At 41.8% G+C, this 27,443-nt stretch overlaps 9 protein-coding genes across 9 annotated transcripts; 4 read left to right on the top strand and 5 right to left on the bottom strand.

Moving 5' to 3' along the window:
• Positions 1–1,534: 1,534 nt before the first annotated feature.
• Positions 1,535–2,008, top strand: GCK72_020464 (uncharacterized protein; the record flags this gene model as incomplete). The annotated part of the gene is made up of 1 exon (XM_053733585.1): positions 1,535–2,008. The coding sequence occupies one exon, from the start codon at positions 1,535–1,537 to the stop codon at positions 2,006–2,008; it is 474 nt and encodes a 157-aa protein (XP_053582498.1).
• Positions 2,009–5,114: 3,106 nt separating this feature from the next.
• On the top strand, positions 5,115–5,327 carry GCK72_020463 (uncharacterized protein; the record flags this gene model as incomplete). Its single annotated transcript, XM_003094359.2, has 1 exon — positions 5,115–5,327. One exon carries the CDS (start codon positions 5,115–5,117, stop codon positions 5,325–5,327), a length of 213 nt encoding a protein of 70 aa, XP_003094407.2.
• Positions 5,328–5,705: 378 nt separating this feature from the next.
• GCK72_020462 (uncharacterized protein) lies at positions 5,706–6,938 on the top strand (the record flags this gene model as incomplete). Its single annotated transcript, XM_003094352.2, has 1 exon — positions 5,706–6,938. The coding sequence occupies one exon, from the start codon at positions 5,706–5,708 to the stop codon at positions 6,936–6,938; it is 1,233 nt and encodes a 410-aa protein (XP_003094400.2).
• Positions 6,939–7,000: 62 nt separating this feature from the next.
• GCK72_020461 (uncharacterized protein) lies at positions 7,001–8,098 on the top strand (the record flags this gene model as incomplete). The annotated part of the gene is made up of 1 exon (XM_003094350.2): positions 7,001–8,098. One exon carries the CDS (start codon positions 7,001–7,003, stop codon positions 8,096–8,098), a length of 1,098 nt encoding a protein of 365 aa, XP_003094398.2.
• Positions 8,099–11,983: 3,885 nt separating this feature from the next.
• On the bottom strand, positions 11,984–13,813 carry GCK72_020460 (uncharacterized protein; the record flags this gene model as incomplete). Its single annotated transcript, XM_003099567.2, has 1 exon — positions 11,984–13,813. One exon carries the CDS (start codon positions 13,811–13,813, stop codon positions 11,984–11,986), a length of 1,830 nt encoding a protein of 609 aa, XP_003099615.2.
• A 4,565-nt stretch (positions 13,814–18,378) lies between these two features.
• On the bottom strand, positions 18,379–19,413 carry GCK72_020459 (uncharacterized protein; the record flags this gene model as incomplete). The annotated part of the gene is made up of 3 exons (XM_053733584.1): positions 18,379–18,660; positions 18,704–19,234; positions 19,378–19,413. 3 exons carry the CDS (start codon positions 19,411–19,413, stop codon positions 18,379–18,381), a joined length of 849 nt encoding a protein of 282 aa, XP_053582497.1.
• A 2,861-nt stretch (positions 19,414–22,274) lies between these two features.
• GCK72_020458 (uncharacterized protein) lies at positions 22,275–22,775 on the bottom strand (the record flags this gene model as incomplete). Its single annotated transcript, XM_003116374.2, has 1 exon — positions 22,275–22,775. The coding sequence occupies one exon, from the start codon at positions 22,773–22,775 to the stop codon at positions 22,275–22,277; it is 501 nt and encodes a 166-aa protein (XP_003116422.2).
• Positions 22,776–23,303: 528 nt separating this feature from the next.
• On the bottom strand, positions 23,304–24,526 carry GCK72_020457 (uncharacterized protein; the record flags this gene model as incomplete). Its single annotated transcript, XM_003115979.2, has 4 exons — positions 23,304–23,345; positions 23,397–23,520; positions 24,063–24,319; positions 24,365–24,526. The coding sequence occupies 4 exons, from the start codon at positions 24,524–24,526 to the stop codon at positions 23,304–23,306; spliced, it is 585 nt and encodes a 194-aa protein (XP_003116027.2).
• Positions 24,527–25,048: 522 nt separating this feature from the next.
• GCK72_020456 (uncharacterized protein) lies at positions 25,049–26,994 on the bottom strand (the record flags this gene model as incomplete). Its single annotated transcript, XM_053733583.1, has 2 exons — positions 25,049–25,397; positions 26,936–26,994. The coding sequence occupies 2 exons, from the start codon at positions 26,992–26,994 to the stop codon at positions 25,049–25,051; spliced, it is 408 nt and encodes a 135-aa protein (XP_053582496.1).
• Between the last annotated feature and the right edge of the window lie 449 nt (positions 26,995–27,443).

Here is a 27,443-nt window from a genome sequence, read left to right as displayed (position 1 = left end):
ATGTAGGCCTCGATAAACTTGTTTTTCTTAAAATCTAGCGAGAAGGGGCGTCCCGGAACCGACATTCCACAATAATCAATGTGAATGTCGGTTATTCCATGAGGTTGAAAGTTGAACGGTGACTTCTCGTACGACCCGTTATACGCTTCTGCGTCAACGAGGCCCAAGAAAATTCGACGAGGCATTTTACTCGTGAACAGCGTGTTTGCGGGCGCGTCCAGGCGGTTTGGCTCAATGTAGAAACTACGCACCTGTGACGAAATCATTGGATACTGAATCAGCTTGTGCTCAATGACCGCGGCCTCGAGAGCATTTGATAGTCCGTCGGCCAGGTCGAATTCGTTGACGAGCGCATAGACGTCTTTGATTTTGAAGCGAAACTCAGTGTCCGGGTCGCGATTGAAAGCCTCAATGAGGAACTTGCTATTGTTCGGATAGACAGTCAGCTTCACATTGCAAGAGTTTAACAAAACGCGTGGCTGATTCATCAAATCGATTGAAATGTTGGCTGCTACTTGAACATCGCCCTGACCATGTACCGACAGACATCGCTTCTGAAATCCCAGACTCGACACGTCCCCAATTGCGGTGTCGTGATAGAAGCCGGCGGCCGTGAGTGTGGAGTCTTTAATCTCTTGGCCGTACATTAGGACGTGTTCAAAGTAGCTCTTGTAGGCGTAGTTTGAAGAGTTGTGAAAGGCGAGCTGTGAGTTGATGTGAAGCGAGAAATTTCTCACAATCGAATGGGCAATATTGTTGATTGGCGCGTATACCTGCGAGTTCGCCACCTCGGGGGTCATTGTCACATAGTTTCCGGCGGCGTCGGTAATCCCAAAAGTGAACACGAGGTAGGTGCGTTTCAGATTCAGATACGAGCGCGAGTTGTTTGTGAGGATGAACTCGAACGGGCCGGCCTCTTGAAAGTTGTTTTTGAGACCGATTGGTGTCCAGCGAGAATTGAGGACGCCCGACTGCGTCCCGGGCATGGTTGAAAAATCTAATTCGTCGACGATGACGTCATGGGATTTTGGGTCCATACGGCAAAGCATGGCGCGTTAGAGAAAGTTGTCTCGGCGTGTTTTTGAGACCAAGTGAGGCTTCAGAACGGTCACCACTCCTCCTTTTATCCTTTTTTGAAGCGCTCCACGGCGGCGTCCGTTTCCGGCAAACTCACGCATCTTCTTCTGGGCCACACCCTTGAGACTGGCTTTCAGGCTCTGACCTTGAGCCAGTTCCGACGCCAACTCTTTGCCTGCGCTCACCAGTTGTTGGCCGGCAACCGAACTCAGCAACTTTGGAAGTAGACCGGCAACCGCGCCGATTATTCCACCCAGCCCTCCACCACGCTGGTTTCCGCCACGCTGATAGCGCATTCCCATGAAGGGGCCATTACCAGGAACGCTCCGTCGCAGCAACTTTTTGTAGTCAATCTTTGACAAGTCCACAGGGGTCGGCACCATTATAAAAGAGAGACGAGTGTGCGCGCGCGTGTGTAAGTGAGAGACCCGGTTGATGCGCGTCGGCCTATTTATACATGTTTTCCGACGAGATTGATCGACTCCTTTTGGCAGACAGCCAAGCCAAACGAACCTTCATTGGGGTATTCGGCGCTGACGAACTCGAGAGATTGGGACGAATCCGGAAAAGGAGATTTGGTCTTGTTGTCAACACGGATCGACGAGACCAACCAGGCAGGCACTGGCAGAGCATTTTTGTCGACAACGATCGCCAAACTTGTCACTATTTTTGTTCGTTGGCCGAGAAACCAAACGCCCACATTGAGAGGTACTTGTCAAAGTTTCCCGTTGTGAAAATCAACAAGAGCAAGCAACAAAAAAACAGCGCGCTGACGTGTGGTGGATATTGTGTTTTTGTTCAATCGATGCAAGCACGCGGAATCCCGTTTGAAACAATCTGCACGGTTTTTGACAGCATTACAAATGACGATGTTTTTATTGCAAACTACTTGAAACAAAATCATGGATACGTCTCTTCGCCGCCCCCTTAGACAGCAATAAATCATTCGATTCTCTTAAAATGTAACACTATAATTGTACTGCCCCAGTTGAAGTCGATTGGTTCGCCAAACTCTGTTAGTAGTTCGACACGAATACTATCGATTGTAGAGTTCATGAGGGGTAGATAGCGCGGGTGTGTGACCGTGTGATGTATCATCTCTCCGTACGCGCCTCTGCATGGAATTACTGATAAAAGTGAGCTTTTTGTGTTTCCCACAATGATCGGGTCCACCACATCGCAATAGAGATAGAGTGTGCTAACGTTGCCGAAATAGTCAACTTTCTTGTGTGCCGGCTGGCTCTTTGTCACGATTGGATCCGTGAAACCGAGGAAGTAGGCGCACGTCTCATCGAATTCAACAAACGAAATGTCGCCATCGAGGAACTCGATCTTGATTTGGTCTCCAACGTTGGAAAAGTGTAAAAGCCCGCGAGAAGTGGAGGTGTGGCTCGTCGAAATTTTCGCCCGAAGCTTTCGAAACTCTTCGACCTGTTGTTGATAGGTTGTCGCGTCGGCGGACTTGTTGTGCAAAAGACCCATGCTGGAGGCGGTGTAGAGCGGCCAAGCCTCGTCGTGCTCGGCGCGCTGCTTCTCCAACGATAAAAATTGTTGGTTCCATGCGCCGATCGATTCCCCACGCGGGCCCAGGCTCTCGAATTGTCGATTCCACGACGCCACACTGTCGTCGTCGTCGTCGTCGTCGCCCTTTTTCTGAACAATTGGCGGCGCCGGCTGCTGTGTCGGTTGATTTTCTGGCGGTGCTGGTTTAGGCTTACCAGAGAGGCTCGTAAACTGACGATTCAAGTCTGCGACACTCTCTGGCGGTGGCGTCGTCTCTCCGCCAGCAGGCGTGCCGCCGCTTAAACTTTCAAACTGTCTATTCCAGTCGGCGATTGTCTCCTCCTTCTTAGTTTCCGCCGCCGGCGCCGGTGTTTTCTGATCCTTCTTCTCTGTTGGCGCAGGTTTCTGTGGATCCTTCTGCTCTGGCGGTGGTGCCGCAGCAGGTTTCTGTTGATCCTTCTTCTCTGCAGGTTTCTTCTGATCCTTCTTCTCTGATGATGGCGGCGGCGCGGGTTTCTGTGGATCCTTCTGCTCTGGTGGTGGTGCCGCAACAGGTTTCTGTTGATCCTCCTTCTCTGCAGGTTTCTTCTGATCCTTCTTCTCTGTAGGTTTCTTTTGATCCTTCTGCTCTGCCGCAGGTTTCTTCTGATCCTTCTTCTCTGTTGGCGCAGGTTTCTGTGTATCCTTCTGCTCTGGTGGTGGCGCAGGTTTCTGTTGATCCTCCTTCTCTGCAGGTTTCTTCTGATCCTTCTTCTCTGTAGGTTTCTTTTGATCCTTCTGCTCTGCCGCAGGTTTCTTCTGATCCTTCTTCTCTGTTGGCGCAGGTTTCTGTGGATCCTTCTGCTCTGGTGGTGGCGCAGGTTTCTGTTGATCCTTCTTCTCTGCTGCGGGTTTCTTCTGATCCTTCTTCTCTGTTGGCGCGGGTTTCTTCTGATCCTTCTTCTCTGGCGGTGGTGGTGGTGGTGGTGGCGCAGGTTTCTGCTGATCTTTCTGCTCTGGCGCCGGTTTCTGTGGATCTTTAGTCTCTGTTGGCGTTCCTTGTCCGGGAGGTATTGGACCGCCGCCGCTTAGACTCTGGAATTGGGCGTTCAACTCGGCCACACCCTCTTTGGGTTTGCTGGTAGCGCCGCCACCGCCACCACCACCGCCTCCGCCTCCAAGACTATTAAACTGCTGATTCAGCGTGTTGACGCTCTCTTTGGGTTTGCTCGATGCGCCACCGCCACCGCCTCCAAGACTATTAAACTGTTGATTCAGCGTGTTGACGCTCTGTTTGGGTTTGCTCGATGCGCCACCGCCACCGCCAAGACTCTCAAACTGGCGGTTCAGCGCGGCGATGCTCTCACCGCCGCCGCCCGCCGCCGCCGCCGCTCCTTCTGGCTTTGCGCGTTTCGCTCTCGAAATTTCAAAATCGACGGCGGCACGTTTCATACGCGACGTGGTGCCCTCGACGACGACGTTGTTGTCGTTGTTCAGCGTTCTCACAATTTGATCGGCAGTCGAGTATTGCGCCGGCGGAAACGAAACGTGAACCGGGATTCGCGGTGGTGATGACGACGCCGCTGGCCGAAAGTGTATCCAAAAGTCTAGCGCTTTTCCAACGTTCACAAACGAGTACGGATAGATAATGTCGGTGGCGGCGACGCGGTACTTGTCGCGCTCAAGTGTTAGAACGTCGGGCAGTCGGGTCACGTATCGCGATGATGTGTTTGGGAACTGTGAATTCGGAACCGACGAGGGAAGGGTGATATAAAAGTCAGACATGATGATGTCAATGGGAGGCGCGCACACGCCTTTTATACACTTTAGCTGCTCAGAAACGGGTATAAAAGGAGCGCTAGCGGGCACGGCCGGAACTCATTCGGCGGTGAGAGCATGAGCCGGCTGCTTCTAAACGGTTCGTCGTCGTTCTACAACAACAACACCGCCGCCGCCGTCGTCTTTGATAACGCTAGCGCCTTGCTTTGTCATTTCGATAGAGGAGGATCTGCAGCCGGCGACGACAACACATCGGCGGCTCTACCAATCACTTTCAACTTCTTTCTCACAGTCTCGATCGTGCTGGCGCTATGTCCGTGTCTGTTTCGTCTCAACCAAATGTGGCGACAAAACCGGCAGGCTTCCGATTCCGGTTCCCCTCACAGACAACCATAATTGGCGCAACTCAGTCTGGTAAAACAACGCTGCTGCGGGGCGTGTTGGGCGCGCTGGACACGTGCTTCGACGTGCCCATCGACAACATTTTCTGGTTTTACGGGTGTGACACACCGAGCATACCGAGACACTTGAGTAAACTGCGCGCCATTGAGGGGCTTCCAGACGTTGAGCTTCTCAAACAACACAAGGATCAGAACAACGTGGTCGTGTGCGATGACCTGATGAACTTTTTCGCGCGTGACAAAAAAGCGCTGAACCTGCTCAACGACCTCTTTTGTGTGTACGCCCATCACCTCAATTGCGCGATATTCAACTTGGTCCAGTCGGCGTTCGCGCTCCCACCACTCACCCGAAACAACAGCACATACATTATACTTATGCGTAATCTCTCCGACGCCGCGCAAGTCCGAAACCTACTCGTTCAACAGTTTGGAGAAAAGTGGCGCGGCGCGTACGCCGCCTATCAACAAGTCATGGCAAGCGCCCCGTATCAAGCCCTACTAATCAACAACGATCCGCTGAGTGAGCCGCGTATGCGGATCCTCTCCAACTTTTTGTCTCCCTACCCGATCGCATACGTGCCAGTCTAGCGGCGGCGGCGGCGAAGAAACGTATATAAAGAGGTGTGCAAGTGCGTATGCACGCCATTTTTTCATGGCAATGGCAGCCCGTCTCATTATCCACAGCGATTTTCTCCACAAGGTTTTGCGTCACAATCGTAACGCGATAGGTCACGCAAGCGCCCGGCAGATTAACATTTTGGTTGAAATTGTGTACAATTTGCTAAACACCAAAAATATTCCCCTGAGCGCGTCAGAACTCGAACTTTTGAAGCCAATTCACCCTCAACTCGAGACGCTGTCTCGAACCGGCAGCGTGGACAAGGCCCGAAAAATTCTATATAAACTGAGCAAGCGGCAGTTGGCAGCCTTCATTATCCCAGCTCTTGCCGCGACTCGGCTCCTGCCATGAAGTTGATCCGAAAGTATCACATTGTTCCCTACGAAGATGGTTCGGCTGTTGAGTCGGCTAAGCGCTTTCTCGAGACGATTTTGAACGATCCCACTCTTGAAACCAGTGAAAAGTGTCGTTTCTATCAGGATTTGCTCTATCGCATCCGACAACACCGAGAGCTGCCAATTATGACTGATGAAGTGTTTGACGATCTTCGTGACACGTATTCTCAACAAAATTCAAACAATGAGGCGTCGGCGGGCGCGGTTGCAGTGCCTACGCTGAAACGAGAACTCGCCGTCGTCGTTCCGAAAATTGAAAAGCAGGAGCCGGAAGAGCCGATGGATGAAGACGACGACGACCTAAAAGAGCTGCCTGCAGTCTTCAAGAGGGTAAAAACAGAGTCTGCCGACAATGCCTACCAACAACAACAACCGACGGCGAGAAGACTCTCAAGAAAACGTCTACATGTGGATGTGGATGATGTAGAGGATAACGACCGTTTTGAGACTACGATGAAACAAAGACGCGTTGCAGCCGCGACTCTTGAACTGCCATCACCCCCAGTGCGAACGTCGAGAAAACGCAAAATTTTGGATAATGTGAAGAAGCAAAAACTGAATATCGTTCAGCCGACGAGACCCTCACCACCGCCGTTGCTGCCGCCGCCACCGCCGACAAATCAGAGGAGGCCACCCAAGCGCCGGCACCCAATCTTGCACTCTAAAATTCCTGAAAAGCGAAGAAAGTTTGTGGAGCTGTTCGACCCAACCGGCGGTAAGTTGCCCGTGTGGAGAGTCCGGAAAGACTACCGTTTTGCGCCCTACCAAACCGAGAGACCCAAAAAAGAATGGACTGGTAGGAGGCATGTTGCGAAATTGAAAAATGGAAAACTCGCAGCTGCCGTGAAACGAGAGAAAATCAAAAAGCGCGAGGACGAGGAGGAGGAGAAACTGGTAAAGCCAAAGGTTGAACTCGTGCAAGAAATGTGGCCCGGCAGCGACGACGACGACGATGACGACGACGATAAAATGATTGATCCGGTTTTGAAGAAAGAAAAGAGAGAAGAGAGCGACAGTGAAGATGATGTCAAACCAGACGCGTCTTGGAGACGAGGCACTAAACGTCCACACGTGGGCGATGATGACGAGTTTTGGCCGGAACGAAAAAAGAGACGAACAATTCGAGGCGCGGGCCCCGCAGCACCAGCCGGCGGCCGAATATATTGTCGTTTGTGGAAGTTTTAATTTACGCGTCCTCCGTTTTTTGTATATAAATAAACAAGTGATAATACTCAACTGTTTTTAAAATGTCAACGTCAACCTCCTCCTGCTCGTCCTCGATTAAAAAGGAGATTCATCGCGCGTGGACCGACACGGCGCTTCCGTGCGCGTTCACCTCTGTCGCAAATGTTCATCGGCATGTGCGCCAGACGCACCCCTCCCTCCGTTATGAGCAGGTCGAGTCGGCGCTCGAGGATCTCGAAAGTTTCACCCTTCATCGGCCGAATCGTAAACGGTTCCCGCGCGCGCGAACCCAGGCGGCCGGCGTCTACACTGACTTGCAAGCCGATCTCGTTGACATGGCAAAGTATCGGCAGAAAAACGACGAGATCACTTTCCTGCTCACCGTCATCGACTGTTACACGCGTGTTTTGTTCGTGAAACCGCTAACGTCGAAAAGTGGCGCCGCGGTGGCCGCTGCTTTTGAGCAAATTTTCACCGAGATGGGCACCTCCCCCACGATCCTCTTCACCGACGACGGAAAAGAGTTTTACAATAGTGTGTGCCGAAAACTGTTCGACGAGCACCACATTAAACACGTCTCGCCAAAAAATGACGTAAAGTGTGGGATGGTGGAGCGCGCGAATCGCACACTAAAAACACGTCTTGCAAAATACATGACCCACGCGTACGGGCATCGATACATTGATGAGCTGCCGCACGTGGTTCACGCAATCAACCATAGCGTGAATCGCGGTATCGGAAAGCGCCCTGTCGACGTGCGCCTCGGTGATTTTCCGATTCCGCTTCCCGAGAACGCTCGACGACCCTCGTTCAAGATCAAGTTTGCGGTGGGTGACCACGTGCGGCTCGCTTCGAAACGAGGATTCTTCGACAAGGGCTACGAACAGGGCTGGACCACCGAGGTGTTTGTGATTAGTGAGGTGTCGCCAGGGCGCCCGGTCACCTACAATGTGGTGGATACAAACGGTGAGCCGGTACAGGGAATCTTCTACTCTCAAGAGCTAACGAAATGCACGTACAACGCGACAGGAACGTATCGAATCGAACAAGTGTTGGCACATCGCACACGTGGGCGCCGAAAAGAGTGTTTGGTGCGGTGGGAGGGATATGGCCCAGAGTTTGACAGTTGGATACCAGAATCCTCAGTGCTACAGCTTTAAATTTCTAATAAATTATTAATAACCACTTGTTTTGTTTTTGGACACCAGGCGCGGAGATCCAGGCGCGGAGATCCAGGCGCGGAGGTCCAGGCGCGGAGATCCAGGCGCGGAGATCCAGGCGCGGAGGTCAGGCGCGGAGGTCCAGGCGCGGAGATCCAGGCGCGGAGGTCCAGGCGCGTTTTTTGGGCCGCCGCTTTTTTTCATTTGCTTTGCATTTGTTCATGGCGATCGGTGGTGGCGCCCGCTCTCTCGGTTTTTTTGAAATTTTCCGACTCGCGCCGGGCTCTCTTTCTCTCTCTCTCTCTTTCTCCCCCTCTCCCTCTCTCTTTCTCCCTTCTCAAAGTGTGGCGAAATTTTTTGGAAATTTCCGCTTGAAATATATCAAAACTTGAAAAAATTTTGCAACGAATACCGATACCGATCACTAGTTTTTTGTAAACCGAATAGTTTATTTATTGCGTTTTGAGTTTTCGCGCAATACATCGAGGGTTCGATTCCCCGCTTCCCTTGTTTTTTGCCGCCCTAGTGTAATAGGCCGTTGTGTTTTTTCCTCACCTTAGTGTAATAGGCCGCGGTGGTGGTTTTCTGGTGGGTCCTTTAATTTTGAAATGATTGCGAAATTTGGGCCTTTTTCCTTGTTGTTTGTTCTTTGGTGTGTAGCTTTTGAAATTGCCACGATATTTTGAAATTTGAAAATTGGCGCGAACTTTTGAAATTTGGCGCGAAGTTTTGAAATTTGAAATTGGCGCGAAGTTTCAATTTTGAAATTGGCGCGAAGTTTGAATTTTGAAATTGGCGCGAATTTTGAATTTTGAAATTGGCGCGAAGTTTTGAAATCGAGGGAGCCCCCCCCCCCATCTATCTCTTTTCCGCCCTGGGGGTTCTCTGGTGTTATAGTGTAATAGGCCGGGGGGCGCGATTACGGGGGGGTCCTCTCACACTACATACTACTAGCAATTTCTAATGGTAATACAGATCTTTTGGCACTTGTCATAGATAACCAGAATGAATCCATTGTTACAACTTCCTAAACAATAAATCTCTTTTTTTTAAATAAACTTATTTTTTCACCTACCGGTTGTATAAGTAAATCGATAAATGCGTAAAAAATCTCGAAGCCTGACATGAAAATCATAAGATACTTGTATGATCCCATGGTCTTTGGCGACTTTGTAAGAATCAAAGCAATCAGTAAACAGTTCGTTAAAAAGGATATAATAGCAAGTGCTTGCTGGACAACCATCATTTCTGTGGGTTTTTGAAATGAATACTAAAGGAAAGAAGCACTACTACTCTACCAAGAAAAAATATTTCTTGTTTTTCTCAATTTTCTGTTTTTGTATCTGCTGCTATAACAGAGAAAGTGAAAAATTTAGTAATCTTGTGAAGAGAATGTAGTGTTGATAACATTTTGAAGAACACGAGGGAAGAATGAAAACAAGCGTCAGATTTCGATGAGTAATCTGTGTAATGCATATCTTAAAAACTTATTTTTGGGATGATGAATTATTTTTCCAGCAACACTTTTCAATGTTCAATACGAAAAACGCATATAGTAGCGAGCACAAGTGAGGGCAGATTCAAACTTTCATGTGTAACTCTGCTGAAACGAGCCCGTTTTGCATAAACTTTTTTTGGCAGATAGCTGAAACATTCAGCAATGAGAAAATAAGTTTTTTTGAAAAAATAAACACATTAAATTTTATCGATAATCGATTTTTCCTGACCGTGACTTGATTTAAAAATTCGAAAAAAAAAACGTTATATTTTTCTCTTAGAGTTTTTGAGTTTTTGATGTCAAAATGATGGAAATTACTCAGATAAACAACAAAGTATGTTGAATCGGTTTCTGAAACCCTAAGCATCATGCTAGAGCTCCAGAAGTCAAAAGTGGCGCCCTCGGAAAAACCTGCATAACTCATCAAAAAATCATTTAAATCTGCCGAAACATGTACCAAAAAAAGTGTTTTGAGTTCTTCTGCAAGCCATCATCAAGAAATTATTTTTTTTTTCCTATATTTTTTTCACTTAAAAACCGTGACCCGTCAGATCAGAACAAAGGGAAGGGAAACCGAAAAACTGTTTTAATTTCCAAATGACCGGTTTCAAAACGTCCCAACACTTGTTCATATTTTCAGTTTTGTGGGGCAGGGTGGCTTTTTCGGCATTGCCGAATTTTTGAAATAGTTTTTCTTGGACAGTATTTTGATCGCTTATAGTCCGAACTCCTCTAATTGTAAAGCCAAAAATTAATTAGGCTTTTCCAGCGAGATAATTTTTTGTCAGAAAAAAAAAACGGGGAAGTTAGCTAACAAAAGCGCAATGACACGTTTAACTGTATCAAGATTCAAGAAACACCTTTATCATTATTTGAATTAATTTATCAAAAAAAAGTTCCAATTAAATTCTTAGCCAAAATAGTTAATATTTTTAATGACTCAAGTTGACAAACGGCCTTGAGTTGTTTCGATTCGCTCGAAAATTCGGGAGCACTTGGACAGAAGTGTTCAAATCTGAGAATTGCATGTATATTTTAGAGCTACTCAACTCTTTCTCACTTTTCGAATAACATCCAAAAAACATCTGCACCATTGCTTTCCGATAAGAATCGTAAACTGTAGTTAAACTAGTTAAACTGACAGCAATGCAGTGAAGCTCTACAATTAATACAGCCAAATTCATAATATCCTGACACGCACAATTAATTGAATATATCACAGCTACTATGAGAGCTGGCATCGCAACAAAAATCAATGGAATTCCAGTCTGAAAAACTGCTCCAATAAAAAACAGTCGCTGTAGACGTTGAGTTTGTGTAGAAACAAGTTTCGAAGGGGCAATGAATAGATAGTATATAGTACAGGCAGCATGAAATAAAACATGACCAGTTGCATTTAATAAGATAAAAGGTCCGAGAAACCAAACATAGAAGCCGATAAGATTCTGATCAGTTGACATAATGAAGACATCGGAATTAAAAAATTCCGAAGTTGGACAGGGATCCAACTCTAACACATTAAGTTTAGTAGAGTCATGATCTGGTGGGGATTTAAAAAATATAGTAATAAGAACTACAAATTCCCGAGAGAACTTGCAACACTTATTAGCTAAATAACGAGAAACACACAAGAACGCAAACGCAAATAGCAAATCTAACAGAACGATATAAGCTAAAATCTAAAACGCGCAACACAACACAAAACACAATTTCTTGTTGAAATAATCAATTTATTTCAAGCCAACTGGCTAAAAACCCACTAAAAACACAAGAAAACTATAAAATTGGTCTAAAAACCAAAGAAAGAGGTAAGATCTACAAACGAGAATAACGGAGCACCTAACGTGCCTCCGTCAGCGCCCAAGAGTCCCGAAAATCTCCATTTTGAAAGCGAAATTGACAAAATAGCTGCGAGAAATGCACGCGCGCCCGTAGGTCAAACGCGGCACACAGTGACATACGGAGTGAGTCTAGAAACTCAAGCGACTTTAAAGAATTGTTTAGAAGAACACACGGTGACAACCGTACATCTCCCTTCTTTTCGAGTCCCTCCTGACACAGTGCTCTCTCGAATGAGGTGCTATTTGTATGTCATACGAAAGTATGGAGGCATTCTCACAGGATAAGGGGATGAAATGGGTAAGAATGATAAAGATAGAAAACCTAATAGGGAACCTAGAACTTAAGAAATAATAACCTAAACTTAGAAGGGTGGGGATTCTTAATAAGAGAAATAATTTAACAAATATTCACTGAAAATAATATGAGAACATGACTTAGAATGATAGATAAAAACGAGAAGATAGATACATTTGATATAAAACTTTGAAAAATAAAACGAAAATATTAGTTATGGCATCCAGGGAGATGAGATGGTGCGTGTCCAATCAGCAACTGATGAGATTCCTTGTTGTATCCTGCAGCCGATTTCCCTGGTTCCGACATCCGAATAGATTACCATGATGACCATACTGTTGAGACGGTGAAATCGGAGGGTCCTTACGAGGTCGATGCTCCGCCATCGTATGTCTCCATGTGTCATTGACCATCATATCAGAATGAGGAGGATCCTTACGAGGACGAGGTTCTTCTTTGACTCTTCCGGTCTTGGTGTCACTCCAATTCAACAATCCTGATTGCGGTGGATCTTTCCGAGGACGTGGCTCCTCTTCCACTCGCTTCGACTTGGTCTCACCACACGTCGAATGATCCGAAATGCTTTGGTGTGAAAGAATGACATTCTGATCACAAGCAACAGTAACTGAGAAATCATTAGGGATGCTCTCATCTTTGAAATAAGTCATCGAAAGACTTGGTGGATCCGTTCTAGGACGGGGTTCCTCACGCTTTCGACGTTTGGTTTTCCTCTGAAAAACAACGCCGCCGGCGCCATCTCCCTTTTTTTTATGTCGGGGCTCTCCGAGATTGGGAATTTTAAAATCCGAAGAATAGTTCTTTCTCACAACATTTTCTGTGTTCTTTCCTGGTAGCTTTTGCTGTTTGGTGTGATGAAAAGTGAGAAGGTTACTTTTAGAATTCAGTGGGGGACCTGGACATGTCACAGTGTCTTCAGATTTCTGGTCCACTTTCTTTCTCTTCGCCTCATCTTCATAACTATCACAATCCATACTACTGACACGGTTTGCCTTGTAATCATGCTTTGTGTTTTCCACTACAAGCATATTCTTGAGCAACTGCATTGACTCTTTTTCAAGTACAGTATTCTGAACATCACGTTCCTCTTGATCTTTTACCAGATCCACATTACTATCAATCACATCAGAAACTATTTTCTGCTGGACACTTTGCTTCTTTGTTTCATACTGTGTAAACGTGACAGATCTCTGGGCCTTCCCAGGTGTTTGATCTCCACTACACAACTTGCCATCAGAAGTATTGGCTTCTGTGCACCTATCGGTCACACCAATATTCTCATCCTTCTCGTGTGTGCTTTTTGTGCAGGAGCTCTGAATCTCGTCAGCCTTAATATCCTCACAACACAACACATTATTGGACTTCATAACAAAGATCTCCTTGGCATTACCAGCTTTCCTAGACACCCTGTCTTCACTGTAATCCAATTCATTTTCAAAAACAATCTTAGCAATACCTTGCCCTTCACACAGACTTTTCCTTGCCTTTCTGTAATCAATCAGTTTGTTTTCTGATTCATTATCATTTGAACACTTTGTTTCAGTTTTCACTGTAACTGTCTCAACATTACTGTTTGAGATATGCACTTTCTCAAAGTATTGCTCCTCAGTTTGAACACTTTTCATATTTTCTCCTTTTCTCTTTTCAGCAAGCAATTCATGAAGAAAATTTATCTCATCTTTCAGTTGCAGATTTTCTCTGAAGAGTTCAATGTTTTCCGCTCCTCTTTCCTCTACTAGTGACCATACATCCATTAACCTATCCATTAAACTATCATGATTTTTCCTTGCTTCTAGCTCTTCTTTTTCTCTATCCTCTAATTCTTGCATCATCTCCAAAGCGAATTCAATCACTGGTTTCAAAATGCTATCGTACGTGCTAGCATTCCCTTTGGTATAGGTCCTTAACATTTTTTCTGCACGTTCGCAAGCCTTTTTCATGATAAACATTCGCCCTCTTTTGCGAAGGTCTGCACTTTCATACTCTTCCACGAGAGCAGGATTCAACCCCTCTGAACTTTCCGGGAAGACAACTGTTTTCTTTGGATCCCCATCGAAAACCATTTTGTAATTACTGAATGTCCTAATTAGTTATCATCTACCAATGAAAACAATCGCTGAATACCGTACGAGAAGACTTGAATTTCTGTGCGACAATAAATTTTCGACACAAAAATCGATAATTTTGATTTAAAATTCGTGAATTTCAACCAATACCACGAAATTCTGCTCAAAATTTTAGTAATTCTCTATTGAGAGATATTAGAAATCTTTGTTTTTGCTAGCAAAATTTTCTGCTGCAAAATCAATACTTTAATCTTCACTTTGTGATTTTCACACAAAAGAAGCGAATTAGCAGCGAATATTACGTCAATTTCAAGAATTGCACGTAATTCGTTCACTTTCCAATATCTGTCACCAGAAAATCAATGATTCTGTGATCAATTTGGTATATTTCTTTATAAAAGAATCAGGCGAGGTGAATTATTTTATTTCGGTACGATTATCTCTATAGAAGAAACAGCCGGAGTGTTTTTCTTCTATTTTCTTTGTAAAGAAACCAGCCGGGGTGTATTTCTTTACTTTTGAATACTTTCTCTAATAAAAGAAACAGCCGAAGTGTTTTTTTTAATATTTTGAATACTTTCTCTAATAAAAGAAACAGCCGAAGTGTTTTTCTTTTATTTTTGGAACGAAAAGGTCTCGTTTTCTGTTTTGCAACAGAAAAACTTTTGGCAATCGGCCCCCAAGTAATAAGAACTACAAATTCCCGAGAGAACTTGCAACACTTATTAGATAAATAACGAGAAACACACAAGAACGCAAACGCAAAGAGCAAATCTAACAGAACGATATAAGCTAAAATCTAAAACGCGCAACACAACACAAAACACAATTTCTTGTTGAAATAATCAATTTATTTCAAGCCAACTGGCTAAAAACCCACTAAAAACACAAGAAAACTATAAAATTGGTCTAAAAACCAAAGAAAGAGGTAAGATCTACAAACGAGAATAACGGAGCACCTAACGTGCCTCCGCCAGCGCCCAAGAGTCCCGAAAATCTCCATTTTGAAAGCGAAATTGACAAAATAGCTGCGAGAAATGCACGCGCGCCCGTAGGTCAAACGCGGCACACAGTGACATACGGAGTGAGTCTAGAAACTCAAGCGACTTTAAAGAATTGTTTTGAAGAACACACGGTGCCAACCGTACAATATGAAAAATGTAGAACTATTGATGAGGAAAATCAAAGAATGATAGACAATTCGAAAACACTTCCGAGTGATTCTAAACTTGTTTTCTTGGAGAGAACTGCTACAACCTTCGAATAAAAATATATATGAACTAGTAGCACCTGAACATTTTTATACGGTCTTTTTTATATATGTTGCCTTACATGACAATGCAAAAAAGCCAGTGACAGCTTGATACTTAAAAGGCACCCCTAACCAGCTGAGCAGTCCAACTCCGAAACCGCCACGAAACTTGAGATAAACATAGGGCGTTGCAAGAGAACAAGCAAGTAAGTTGATCAATGTGCACCTGGGAAAATACCATTTACAGAAGAGACGATTTATTGTGTTTTACTGAAAAATGTGAACAACAACTTTTAATACTTACCAAAAGTAGCCAAACAATAATTGGTATCTGAAAGTCTTCATTTGAACTGGAGTTTTACTCATAATCAGAAAAATCGTTAGAACTTCAAGTGCAAACGAGACCGACTGAATAACATGACTTGGATATGCCAATCCTTGCCAGGAAGCTAGAAAACTATACGGTACATTACACTGAGAATAGTTCACAAGATAATATTCCTCTAGAGTGATAGCCATGACAAAAACTACAGAGGAAGTTGGCCGAGTGATGGAAATGTAAGGTTGTGTCGTAAGCAAAAATCACCTGTCTCTGATCAAATTCTGGACTTGCAATGCGATTGATGTAGTACACTTAAAATAGAAGGAAATGAAATGAGAGCTGTGCGAAAAAATCAAAAAAAAAGTCAGCTGTTTCAGTTAGAATGTTATTTTTTATCAATGAGTGAAATGGCGTATGAATTCGTCAGGTTGCATTCTTAATGATTCTGTTATTGTCATGACCTTTAAAAAAAAGATTTTTTTTAGTTACAGACTCCTAAATTTAAGAAATGAAAATAGATGTAACTTTCAAGGGACTATCCATATAAAAAAGCTTTTTTTTAAATAGTATATTGATCACTTAAAGTCCCAACTCCTCTAATTGTGAAACCAAAAAAATAATTAGGCTTTTCCAGCGAGGACAGTTGCTTTCAGCGCAAAGCTTCACGACTTGAAAAATCGGAGAAGGTGCGTGCCGATCTGCAGGTGCGTCGTGTCTCGGACGTGATCATGAGCGACGATAAGATCTTCACTATTGAACCTCTTCTCAACCGTCAAAACTGTTAAACTGTTTTTCGGGAGAGATAAATTCACTTTTAGGGTGCGAAATGCAGAAATTGTCTTAAAAGTACTTTGCGACACAGAGTACTAGGAAAGGTAAACGGTTATAATCGAGATCTCGAACTTTAATTTATCCAGAATCGACTAAGTTGTGAATCAATGAAACCGTTAATCGTAATTCGAAAAAGCAAAATTCAGAATTTTTTACGAAATGCTTCTCTTAACTTGTAATTGTTCTATTTTTAGATCGATGTAAAATCTGAATTAATCTTTATGACATGTTGAGCATTATTAGTATACTGAGCAAGTTTAAAATACTTTGTGGAATTTGTCATCTGAGACAGGTGGTTCGGCATTTTTTATTCTTTTCGACTCAACCTACATTTCCATTCCTAGACAAACTTCCGTTGTAATTTTCCTCATGGTTCAAATTTTAGAAGAATATTATCTTAAAAACTATTCGCAGTGTAACCTGGAGTATAGTTTTCTGGCTTCTTGGCAGGGAGTAGCATATCCCAGTCATGCACTTCAAGTTATTGCCCTACCATTTCAAGCTCTCAGTTTTTATGTTATTATCAAGAAGACACCCAATAATATGACATCGCTGAAATATCCTATGTTATTTTGCCATTTCTGGTGAGACTTACAGAAACATTTATGCTCTCCGTTTTACCTATCACATTTTTAAGGGCTACACTTCTCAACTCATTGTTCTGCACTTTTGAAACACCTTATGTTTTTCATCGTATGGCTGCTGTATTTACAGTTGGCTTATTTAGTTATTTGCAAGTGTCAACACAGTTACAACTATTGATTGGCATTTGTGTCATTTCGTGTACTTTTTCTTAGTGGTTCTTAACAGAAAATGCAATTTTTTCATACAGGCACAACTTGCTCCTACACGTTCTTATTTGAAAGCAGAAGTAGTTCATTGCAGAGTAATCGGTTCAAGATTACACGGACAGTCTTTAGAGTGATTTACCATGCCATGTTTTTCTTGGTTAATTCCACGATTTCATGGATATTTTTTATCATTCCTACAAATCAAGAAGCAGCGAAAATGCAAGCATTAGAAGTGGACCCATGTCCAAACTCTGAATTCTTCAAGTTCGATGTTTTCATAGCTACGACTAATCAAAATTTGCTTAACTTCGTTGTCTGGATCCACGGACCTTTCATATTGTTACATGCTGTGGGTCACCTACAATTTCATGTCAGTTGTCTCGTTTACTATCTCTATATTGCTCCATCCACATTAATTTCGAAGAACACCCAGCGTCTTCAACGTCAGTTCTTTGTCCGAATTGTTTTCCAGACAGGTGTTCATTTTGTTTTTATTGCAATCCCATTTCTTTTTATGGCCTTCATACATGCCATTAACTGTCAATGTCAGGAGTTTGCGAATTTATCAATGATCATTGTTGGCTTACACGGTTTAATGTCTAGTATTTCTATTCTCCTAGTTCATAATGTCTACCGAAAAGCAGTCGTGGAAATGATGTGTGACTTAGGAAGTAAGAGGAATTACGAGTTAAACAATATGTAAAACATACTTCTTGTTCAAGGCATTCAATCGAGGAAGGAGTACTTCTCATGTGGTCCAGTTTTGATAAATCTTACCGAAACTTTATGATAACGCAGATAAAAATAATACCAAAAACCTTTTCCTCTCATGTCATTTTTCTTTTTTGATGAATCCTGTTCCGAAACAATACAGAAAGAAAAACAAAGACGATAAAAAGTAGAACAAACTCCAGAAGATCATAATAACTTAATTCTTTAAAAAACAGATTTGTTTTAATGACAGCAGCTTTACATGTAACATAGAGTGAGTAGTATAAAAACAATAGGAGCAAGACCTCAAATGGCTAATGGCCAGTGTTGTGCGGTATGCAGAGGACTCTCCTCCCCCAGGTCAAGATCAAAGTCTTCCTGCCTCCCGCCGCCCGCCCGCATTCACCGGGCGGTAATATGTGTCTTCCTTTTTTCCTGATGTACCGGATTAACCTAGAGTCCGCGGTCTCCTGCTGTGAAATAAATTAAGAATGCCATAGAAAAACACAGTTTTATTGAGCAGAAAAAATATTTGCGCAAGTTTAGAGATTTTCAACAAAGATAACATTATGCAATAAAAATAATTTTGATAAATTTACAAACAAGTTTACATTTTAATATCTGTATATCAGAAGCGAGTTCGACAGAGGAAATTCTATTCCGCAATGGCGATTGTTGCTTCCTGAAAAGGTCCCACTTGTGCAGAAAATCCAAACGAACTCATCATGTCCCTGCTCTTTTCAATTTCTCTGTCGAAATCCGAAACCAGAGCGACCGGGTTATCACTTTGGATTGAGTTCCAGTCAAATCGAAGACTGTTCAAAGAATTCTTAATGAAATTGTAGGCGTTTACGTGATTTTGAAATGCATTCAGATTCAACCAAGCAGGCCATTGATAATGGAACATTTTGAAAGTGAGATAAAAGTTGTGGTGGATCTGAAAGTATACATTTTGTATATGTTTTTTTTAGCAGGTTTACCGTATTTTTCCACCAATTCCAAGTTCCCACTAGACTTCTTCCTTCTTTTATCCACAACTCCTTGACTTCGAAATAAGTGAGACAATCCAGTTCCAGTTGAGTATCGCTAGCCAAACTTGCTTTCCTCTCGTTGTCATTCGAATCCGCTTCAATGTTTTTCAGTTTGTCCGACCAGATTTGCCGTTTGTTTTGCCAGTCTTGCAAAACTTTCATCGACCTACCGATGTTTGCTCGGTACTCCTGGAGGAACTGATGTGTCGTTGGGACCTTGAACAGTTGGTAGATTTCCAATGGAAGCCCCAATCTTTTTAAAACTGCGTCCTTGAAATTTTCGATAGCCTTCGTCATGTTTTCTTCTATAACTTCTGCTCTGATTCTATCAGCTAATTGCGAGTATCTTTGTATAATGACTTTGGTCTTGTCCAAAAAGTGCTCGCATGCTTCTTTACTTGGCTGACAATCTTTTCTTACAATTTTAAGCGGAACAGACTTATCAAGGTTATGCGATTCAAGGCAAAGTTGCTGGAGGTTCTGGAAAAATTAAATAAGTTCATGATGAATTTTGAGCGGTGAAATATGTACATTGAATATAATTTTCAAAGTTTTTTCCGCAATAATCAAAAATACAAAAAAAAAACCTCAAAACTTATATTCTATCTGTGCAAACTACTTACCATTGTTGAGATCGCCATAGTTTCATATGTCAACATGTTGAGAGTTGAGAAAAATCGTATGTGTTATGGGTACCTGAAAACAACAAAAATGTATTAAAAATTGAGAAGAGCACTTAATTATGTACTGTAGTGGCCACAATTCTAACAACTTTGTGCGTTTCAGTTTAAAATGTTCAACTTTGAGAGGGTGTCATGGTATCACTACACGAAGTAAAAATTTTACGGGTCGTTCAGATCAAAAGTATAACTTTTTAATAATGTTTTGTACAGGTATTCCCTAGCAAGTTACGTATCGCCAAAATAATATCTCTCTCAAATCCACCAATTTCAGTGAAAAATAGTGCGATTTTTTGAAGCTGTCGTCTTAAAATGGTCATAGCCATCTGGTAAGTGTTCATGCAAAAAAGCTGTCAACTACAAAAATGAAGCTCTACTTTTGGTCTGCATGATTCATTAAAAACTTTCATAGTGGGGACAATTACTGATACCGTAACACATTCACAAAGTAGGAAAATTTCAACTAAAAACGTGCAAAAATTTTAGAATCATGGTCATTACTGTCAACTATAAATAAGGAGTGTGAGGAAAAAATAAAACTCAGAGTGAGGAATGGTTAGAGATGGGCGGTATGCAGAGGACTCTCCTCCCAGGTGGAGATAAAAGAGTGTGTGTCTTCTTGCCGCCCGCATGCGGTAACCTTAATAAGTCTTCCTTTTTTCCACGATGAACCGGATTAAGGAAAGGACTCCTGCTGTGAGTATTAGCTACTGTCGATGTGTGTACACAACCGGGAACACATTGTATCCGATTTTGAATTCACTGTTTCTGAACTTTCGACAGTGAATTCACTCTATACTCTGGAGACACTTGGATCGAAGTTCTGGGTTCTGCAAGTCTTTGTTATATTTCAATTACTGCCAGAAATTCGCTCACTTTCCCTCTTCCACTCGTGAAATATACGAATGACAGCTCTCCTATAACAACTGTAAACAGTGAGAATTGTTAAACTCCCAGCTTTTCCGTGTAACTGAATAATCAAAGTTGATAAATTTATAAGTTCCTGACATCCACAATCCATTGAATAAACTACTGCAATAATAGCAAAAGGGCCTCCAAGAAAGACAAAAGGGATTCCAGTTTGAAACACTGTCCCGATAAAAAATTGACGTTGTAATCGTTGAGTTTGATAAGAAATAAGTTTAGATGGAACTATAAAAAGATGATATACAGTACATGAGGCATGAAATAGAACATGTCCAGTTGAATTGAATATAAGAAACGGTCCAAGTACCCAAGCACAGAATCTCATTAGGTTCTTATCGGCAGATATTATAAATAGATCAGATTTGAAAAACTCTTGAGTTGGACAAGGATCCAATTCCAAAAGTTGCAGCTTATAAACTGCTTGGTCAGAAGGTGAATCAAAGACTACGACCAGTATTGAGCAGTTAATGATAAACATAAGAAAATGATATAAAATCCGAAAATATTTTCCCTTTATTTTAAGAGTGTTTTCTCGAAGTGAATGGCTCCGATTTTCAAATAAAAATATGCAAGAGGAGGTTGAGCCTTAATATAAATTCGTGGGAATTTTATGAATTTTACTTACCAGAAAGCGAAAACAATCCGAGTAGTGTCTGATACATAAAAGGGACACCTAACCAGCTGAGCACACCAACTCCAAATCCAGCAAAAAATCTTATGTAAATATAAGGGGTGGCAAGTGTAGAGGCTAACAAATTTAGCAATGAGTACCTAAAACATTTGTGCTTAGAACTTGCTAACCACTGTTCCGTACACTTACCAAATGTGACAATGAAGCAAAGGTATACTGAAAGACTTCATGTTAGATGGAGTTTTTTCAGAATTATATAAAATGTTAGCACTAGAAATGGCAGAGATATAGACTGAATCACATGACTTGGATAAGCTAAACCTTGCCAAGAAGCTAGAAAACTATACTGTAGGTTGCATTGTGAATAGTTTTTGAGATAATATGCCTTAAGATCTTCAGCCATAAAAATAAGCAAAAAAGGAAGTATAAAAAATGATGTAATTTTATAATTTCTGCGTGAAATGACATCTTACGTCTGCCAAATGTCACTCTGATTGTAAATTACGGGTGTAGTCGAGTAATATAATTACACGTGTGCTGACGTTAGAGGGAAGGTGAACCCCGTCAGACTTAGAATGCGAGAATAACAATAGAGGAGAGGTGTGACGGATTTATTCAATAGTGTTAAAGGGTCAGGAGGATACTTTAGGTGTCTCGAGTTCTTCGGGAGCCGGAGCATAGGTGGAGTAGTTGTCGGAGACGCGGTTGATATCCCGATTGGTAGAGCTCCGGCAGTGGAAAGGTTGTCCGAGAGAGCAAGAACACGAGAGTGGAGAGTAGAGTCACGAGAGTCGAAGAAAGAGTGAGGTTTCCCGTTGATTCCGTTTCCTTATATGCAGCGAATCGAGGGCGATCGTTATCTTGGGGTCGGCACAATCAGAGGTCAGGGCACGCAAGTAGTCGACGATAGTTGTTGAGCATTTCCTCGGGAAGGTCACGTAACACGTATTGAATTCATTGTCAAAACCATTTCTTATAGCCATTTTGGTTAGATATTTGTGAATCTAATAGACGCCATAGAGTGGTTAGGCTGGTTATTGAAGGTCGTGAATTAATGGCTAGTTAATTCCACGACAACACGGTTCATAATTGAATAACGCACTTGGTTCCTACTCTTTAGGCAAAAAATTTATTTTGATCCCGTTTGTGGTTTAGACACTTCTGTGGACATTCTACTTTTTGAGTAATTTCATTGAGAATGAACAATTTATTGAGTTAATAATCGTTATTTTTAGATATCGATACAAATATAGAAAAGCAAGACTTCTGGTTATACAACAGGTTACCAAGGCACTTCTGGACTAGCCAGTGTTGTATGTGGCTGCTCTTCAGGTTCTGGAGTTGGAGTTGGTGGGGTTCCAGTCGTATGATCGGAGTCAGGGATTCCTGGGTCAGGAAGTGTTGTGTGTGGCGGTTCTGGAGTTGGAGTTGGTGGGGTTCCAGTCGTATGTTCAGCCTCTTCTGTTGGTGATGGTCGAGCTGTTGTGCCACCGCCTGATACTTGAGCACATGCTTCAGTAACTCTTTTCAAATCTTCTTTAGACACTTCTGGACAAGACAGCTCTTCGGGGGTGCATGTAGAACTCAAGTCCCTGCATAGGATCGGGAGCATATAGGGATACCCAAGAAATGAGACAACATGTTCGACAGATGCTGGGCAGAAGTATTTTGCTTTAAACGTATCACAAACACCATCACGAAGATGAGAATATCGGAAGACTCCTGGGGAGGAATAGGCTGTAACAGCGAGAACCGTCAGAATCGTTAGAAGTGGACGGAACATTTTTGTTGGAGACATGTCTCGAACTCTTTTCTTATATACAGAAAGAGGACAATGAATAAAAAAAGAGGACAATTGAAAGAGTTGGTGGTTATTTTTTCCAGTTATTGTGATGAGTTTATTGATAAATGGTTCAATTGTTAGAGTTCCCAATCACCAATCAACATTCCTAACTTTTATTTCGGTCTTTTGACTTTGAGGGGAAAATTATATAATGACTAATAGAAACTCAACGACTTGAGTTTATTCGAAGAAAACTATTCAATAGTTATTTAATGGTGTGAATCTGTTTTGCCAATTAATTCACACTTTGATCTCGTAACTTGTTTTCTAGAAGTTTTGAACTCGATACCACCTTACGGCATTTACAGGAAACTTCTCGCACTCGTTTCATAATGAAATTTTACTGAAGAGTTGATTTTTTTTAAACAGAGCAAAGCAAATGTGGTGCAAGTTCGGTAATGAAGCTTAGGGTTTGTATTTAAATTAAACATCATAAGATTTAGATAAAATACATGTCAGTTAGCTGCATTACTGTTTGAATTTCGAAGCCACGAAACCCTGGCCGAAGTTCTGAAAACAATTACAGAAATTCCAAAGCTTCCAAATAAATTCAAGTCTTACGTATTCATTGACTTCCTTTTCCAAAAATATAATTTCTTTCGAAACTCTGGATAGGTCAACACGACAACAATTGAATTGAAGATCGAGTGAGTTGGCATGCACATAAATGCAATACGGGATATTTCTGAAACTGTTTATGTTCTGAAAGCTTTCAAGTTATTTGGAGATTACGTTGTGAGTTCTCGTTAGGAAACCATATTTCAATTGCAAGAACACATGCAGGAATGAATGCAATTGGCGCTGTCAGAAACTGAAAGTCACCAAGTTTTTTTTTTCAAAATGAGACTAGTGAGTAACTTGTAAAATCAAGCATCGCAAAGTGACCCTGTGAAGATACAACGTGTTGGTAGACAAACGGGTTTTCACTTTTTTCAATCCTTTAACCATTCTGAATGCAAGAATATTGATTATAACTGCAGTTTTCAGAGTCCCTCCAAATATTAATACGTAACAGAACATCATTTTTTCATTGCTGACATAGTAAATAAAATCTTCGAGTGCATGAAAATTAGCAGATAGTGATGGGTAGAGCTCAAATAAAACATTAAAAAAATAGTTTCCCAACTTGAAATAAGTATTACCGTGTCCAAAACCCTCAGTTGCTCCTCTCGAGTTTCTGCACTTATGAAAATTGAAGTTGTAAAAACACCCGTAAAAAGAACACACATTGCATAAATACATAAGTATACAGCGCTTGATGATCCCAACGGATTTGCCAAATTCGTAATTGCTTTATGTTTTCTGAAGAAACAAATCGTGAGCACTTCGATTTGTCCACTCAACAAAAATGAGAATATTGTGGACCCTGTGTGTGATGAGATGAAATAATGTCCGATTCCATAACCATAGCCGGCGGGAATCGGGAAGAATCCAATTGGTTGAGCCACTATAGAAATATGTAGATCCGATAAAGTGCATGAAATCTGAAAAAAAGAGTCCAAGTTCAAAGCAATTTCTTATTAATCTACCTGAAACGCTAACAAATAAAATCGGTAGGAATCAAGTTTTCCACTATGATAAACAATCAGATAAACTACGAATAAGTTGAGTATAAGCGAAGATATTCCAGTAATGTAGTAGTGAACGATAAGGTAAGAGGGAACATCGAAAGAGATGCGAATTTCAGACATGAAAAATATGAGAACAAACGAATCAATAAGGAAAAATTCAAGACAATCCATGTTTTGTTAGTGGGTGTTGAACGGAGAGCAGGTGAATTATCAGAAAATACACATGCTTTGAAAAGGACACATTGGACACGTCAGAGCTGTGCGGAAGTAAAATTTTTGAAAAATGAAGAACGAAGAAGGAAGAAGAAAGTTGGGTCCGAACCCGGAAGTCGGAAGTTAATTTTGAAAATTTGAAATTTGAGGAAATTTTTTTTAGTCACTCTGAAAGCGAATTTTGGCGTTGTTTTGCATACGAAATACCTTGAAAACCCACCAAAATTCCGCTGAAATTCCGTCGAAAATTACAAAATTTTTGTGAACTTTTTACACGGAAGTCGGAAGTGGCCAACAATTTCAACGGAAAAAGGAAGAAGGAAACAGGAAGTGAAATTTTTAAAAAAAGAAGGAAGAAGGAAGTCGAAGGAAGGAATTCCGCACAGCTCTGGGATACGTCATTATACTTTAATTGAAATTGCGAGAAATTTAATCTAAAACTTGGTTGAATGGACAGGCAATTGTTTTGTTAGGCATATTCGTAGCAGCAATGTGTCCACCACAGGCGTATCCCTCTTGAGTTGTCGGATCACGTGTTGTAGTTGTTTGTGGCGAAGGTGTGCACGCAAACGGGTCAACAGCTGTTGTTGGTGTTGGTGTAGTTCCAGTGGTATGATCGGAGTCAGGGTCTTCAGTAGTTCCAGTTGGTGGAGAGGCAGTCGTATATTCTGGCTCTTCTGTTGGTGATGGTCGAGCTGTTGTGTCATCGCCTGATACTTGAGCACACTCTTCGATAACTTTATTCAAATCTTCTCGGACAGTCCAGAACAAGGCATCTCTTCAGGAGTGCTTCTATAACTCAACATGCTGCATGCGGTCGTGGGCATTTCACGAACCCGCAAAAAGGAGAAAACAATTTTGACGGCTCATGAGCATATGTATGTTGCATTATACGTATCACAAAAACTATGATTAAGACGAGAATATCGGATGAACCCTCTAGAGGAATAGGCAGTAATAGCGAGATGTACTCATTGACCTTATCTATAAAATGGTGCGCATCTCCGCCTCCAACAACAACAACACGTGATCCGAATGCCCCACCAACAACTCAAGAGGGATACGCCTGAGGTGGACAAATCAATGTTACAAATATGAATAACTAAATTATTGTCTGTCCGCTCAGTTTGCATTTTGTTTAATTATAATTGAATAAACGTTAAACTACGGGAAGTCACATTGTTTGAAAAAGTGAGTTTCAGAGCATGTCACTAGCTCTCAAAGCATCTCTCAAAGCTGATAATTCACCTGCTCTCCTTTCAATACCCTCTAAGAAAACATGGATTGTCTAGATTTGTTGCTCATTGATCCGTTTTTCTTCGGCTTAATTTTTCATGTCTGAAATTCGCATCTCTTTCGATGTTCCCTCTTACCTTATCGATCACTACTACATTACTGGAATATCTTCGCTTATACTCAACTTATTCGTAGTTTATCTGATTGTTTATCATCATCCTATCGATTTTATTTGTTAGCTTTTCAGGTAGATTAATAAGAAGTTACCTTGAACTTGAACTCTTTCAGATTTCATGCACTTTATCGGATCTACATATTTCTATAGTGGGTCAACCAATTGGATTCTTCCCGATTCCCGCTGGCTATGGTTATGGAATCGGGCACTACTTATTCTCATCTCACACAATGTTCACAATATTCTCATTTTTGTTGAGTGGACAAATCGAAGTGCTTACGATTTGTTTCTTCAGAAAACATAAAGCAATTATGAATTTGGCAAATCCATTGGGATCATCAAGCGCTGTATACTTATGTATTTATGTATTGTGTATTCTTTACACGTGTGTTATGGCGACTTCAATTTTTATAAGTGCAGAAACTCGAGAAGAACAACTGAGAGTTTTGGACAAGGTAATACTTATTTCAAGTTGGGAAATTATTTTTTTAAATGTTATATTTGAGCTCTACCCATCACTATCTGCTAATTTTCATGCTCTCGAAGATTTTATTTACTATGTCAGCAATGAAAAAATGATGTTTTCTTATGGATTAATATTTGGAGGGACTCTGAAAACTGCAGTTATAATCAATATTCTTGCACTCAAAATGATTAGAGGATTAAAAAAAGTGGAAAACCGTTTATCTACCAACACGTTGTCTCGTCACAGAGTCGCTTTGCGGTGTTTGATTCTACAGGTTTTCCACTATATATATAGTCTCCTCTGAGATATATAGTCTCCTCTGAGATAAACTTTATGAATTTCAGTTTGTGACAGCGCCAATTGCATTCATTCCTGCTTGTATTCTTGCAATTGAAATATGGTTTCCCAGCGAGAACTCACAACGTAATCTCCTACTCACTTCAATGTTTTCAGAACAGGAACCGTTTCAGAAATAACTCGAATTGCATTTATTTGCATGCCAACTCACTCCGTTTTTAATTCCATTGTTGTCGTGTTGACCTACCCTGAGTTTCGAAAGAAACTGTATTTTTGGAAAAGGAAGCCAATGAAAACGTAAGACTAGAACTTGTTTGGAAGCTTTGGAATTTTCGTAACTATTTTCAGAACGTCGGTCAGGGTTTCGTGGTTTCGGAATTCCAACAGCTAACTGACATGTATTTTTTTCAGAAAATTCTAATGTTTCAAGATCTCGTTTTTTATTTGTGGCTAGTCTGTACTATATTTTGGAACTGAATATCAAGCCAAGACCTATAAACTTTTAAGTTTTGAGAGCTGATGACATGCTCTAACTAACTGACTTTTTCAGTAAGACTGACTTTTTCAATAAGTAAGACTGACTTTTTCAAACAATGAAACACATCGGACACGCCATTTAACGTTTATTACAATAAAAATACACGAAATAC

Source organism: Caenorhabditis remanei, chromosome V (genome assembly GCF_010183535.1).
Source record: "Caenorhabditis remanei strain PX506 chromosome V, whole genome shotgun sequence".
Taxonomy (NCBI): domain Eukaryota; kingdom Metazoa; phylum Nematoda; class Chromadorea; order Rhabditida; family Rhabditidae; genus Caenorhabditis; species Caenorhabditis remanei.
This window is presented reverse-complemented; position numbering and strand designations above follow the sequence as displayed.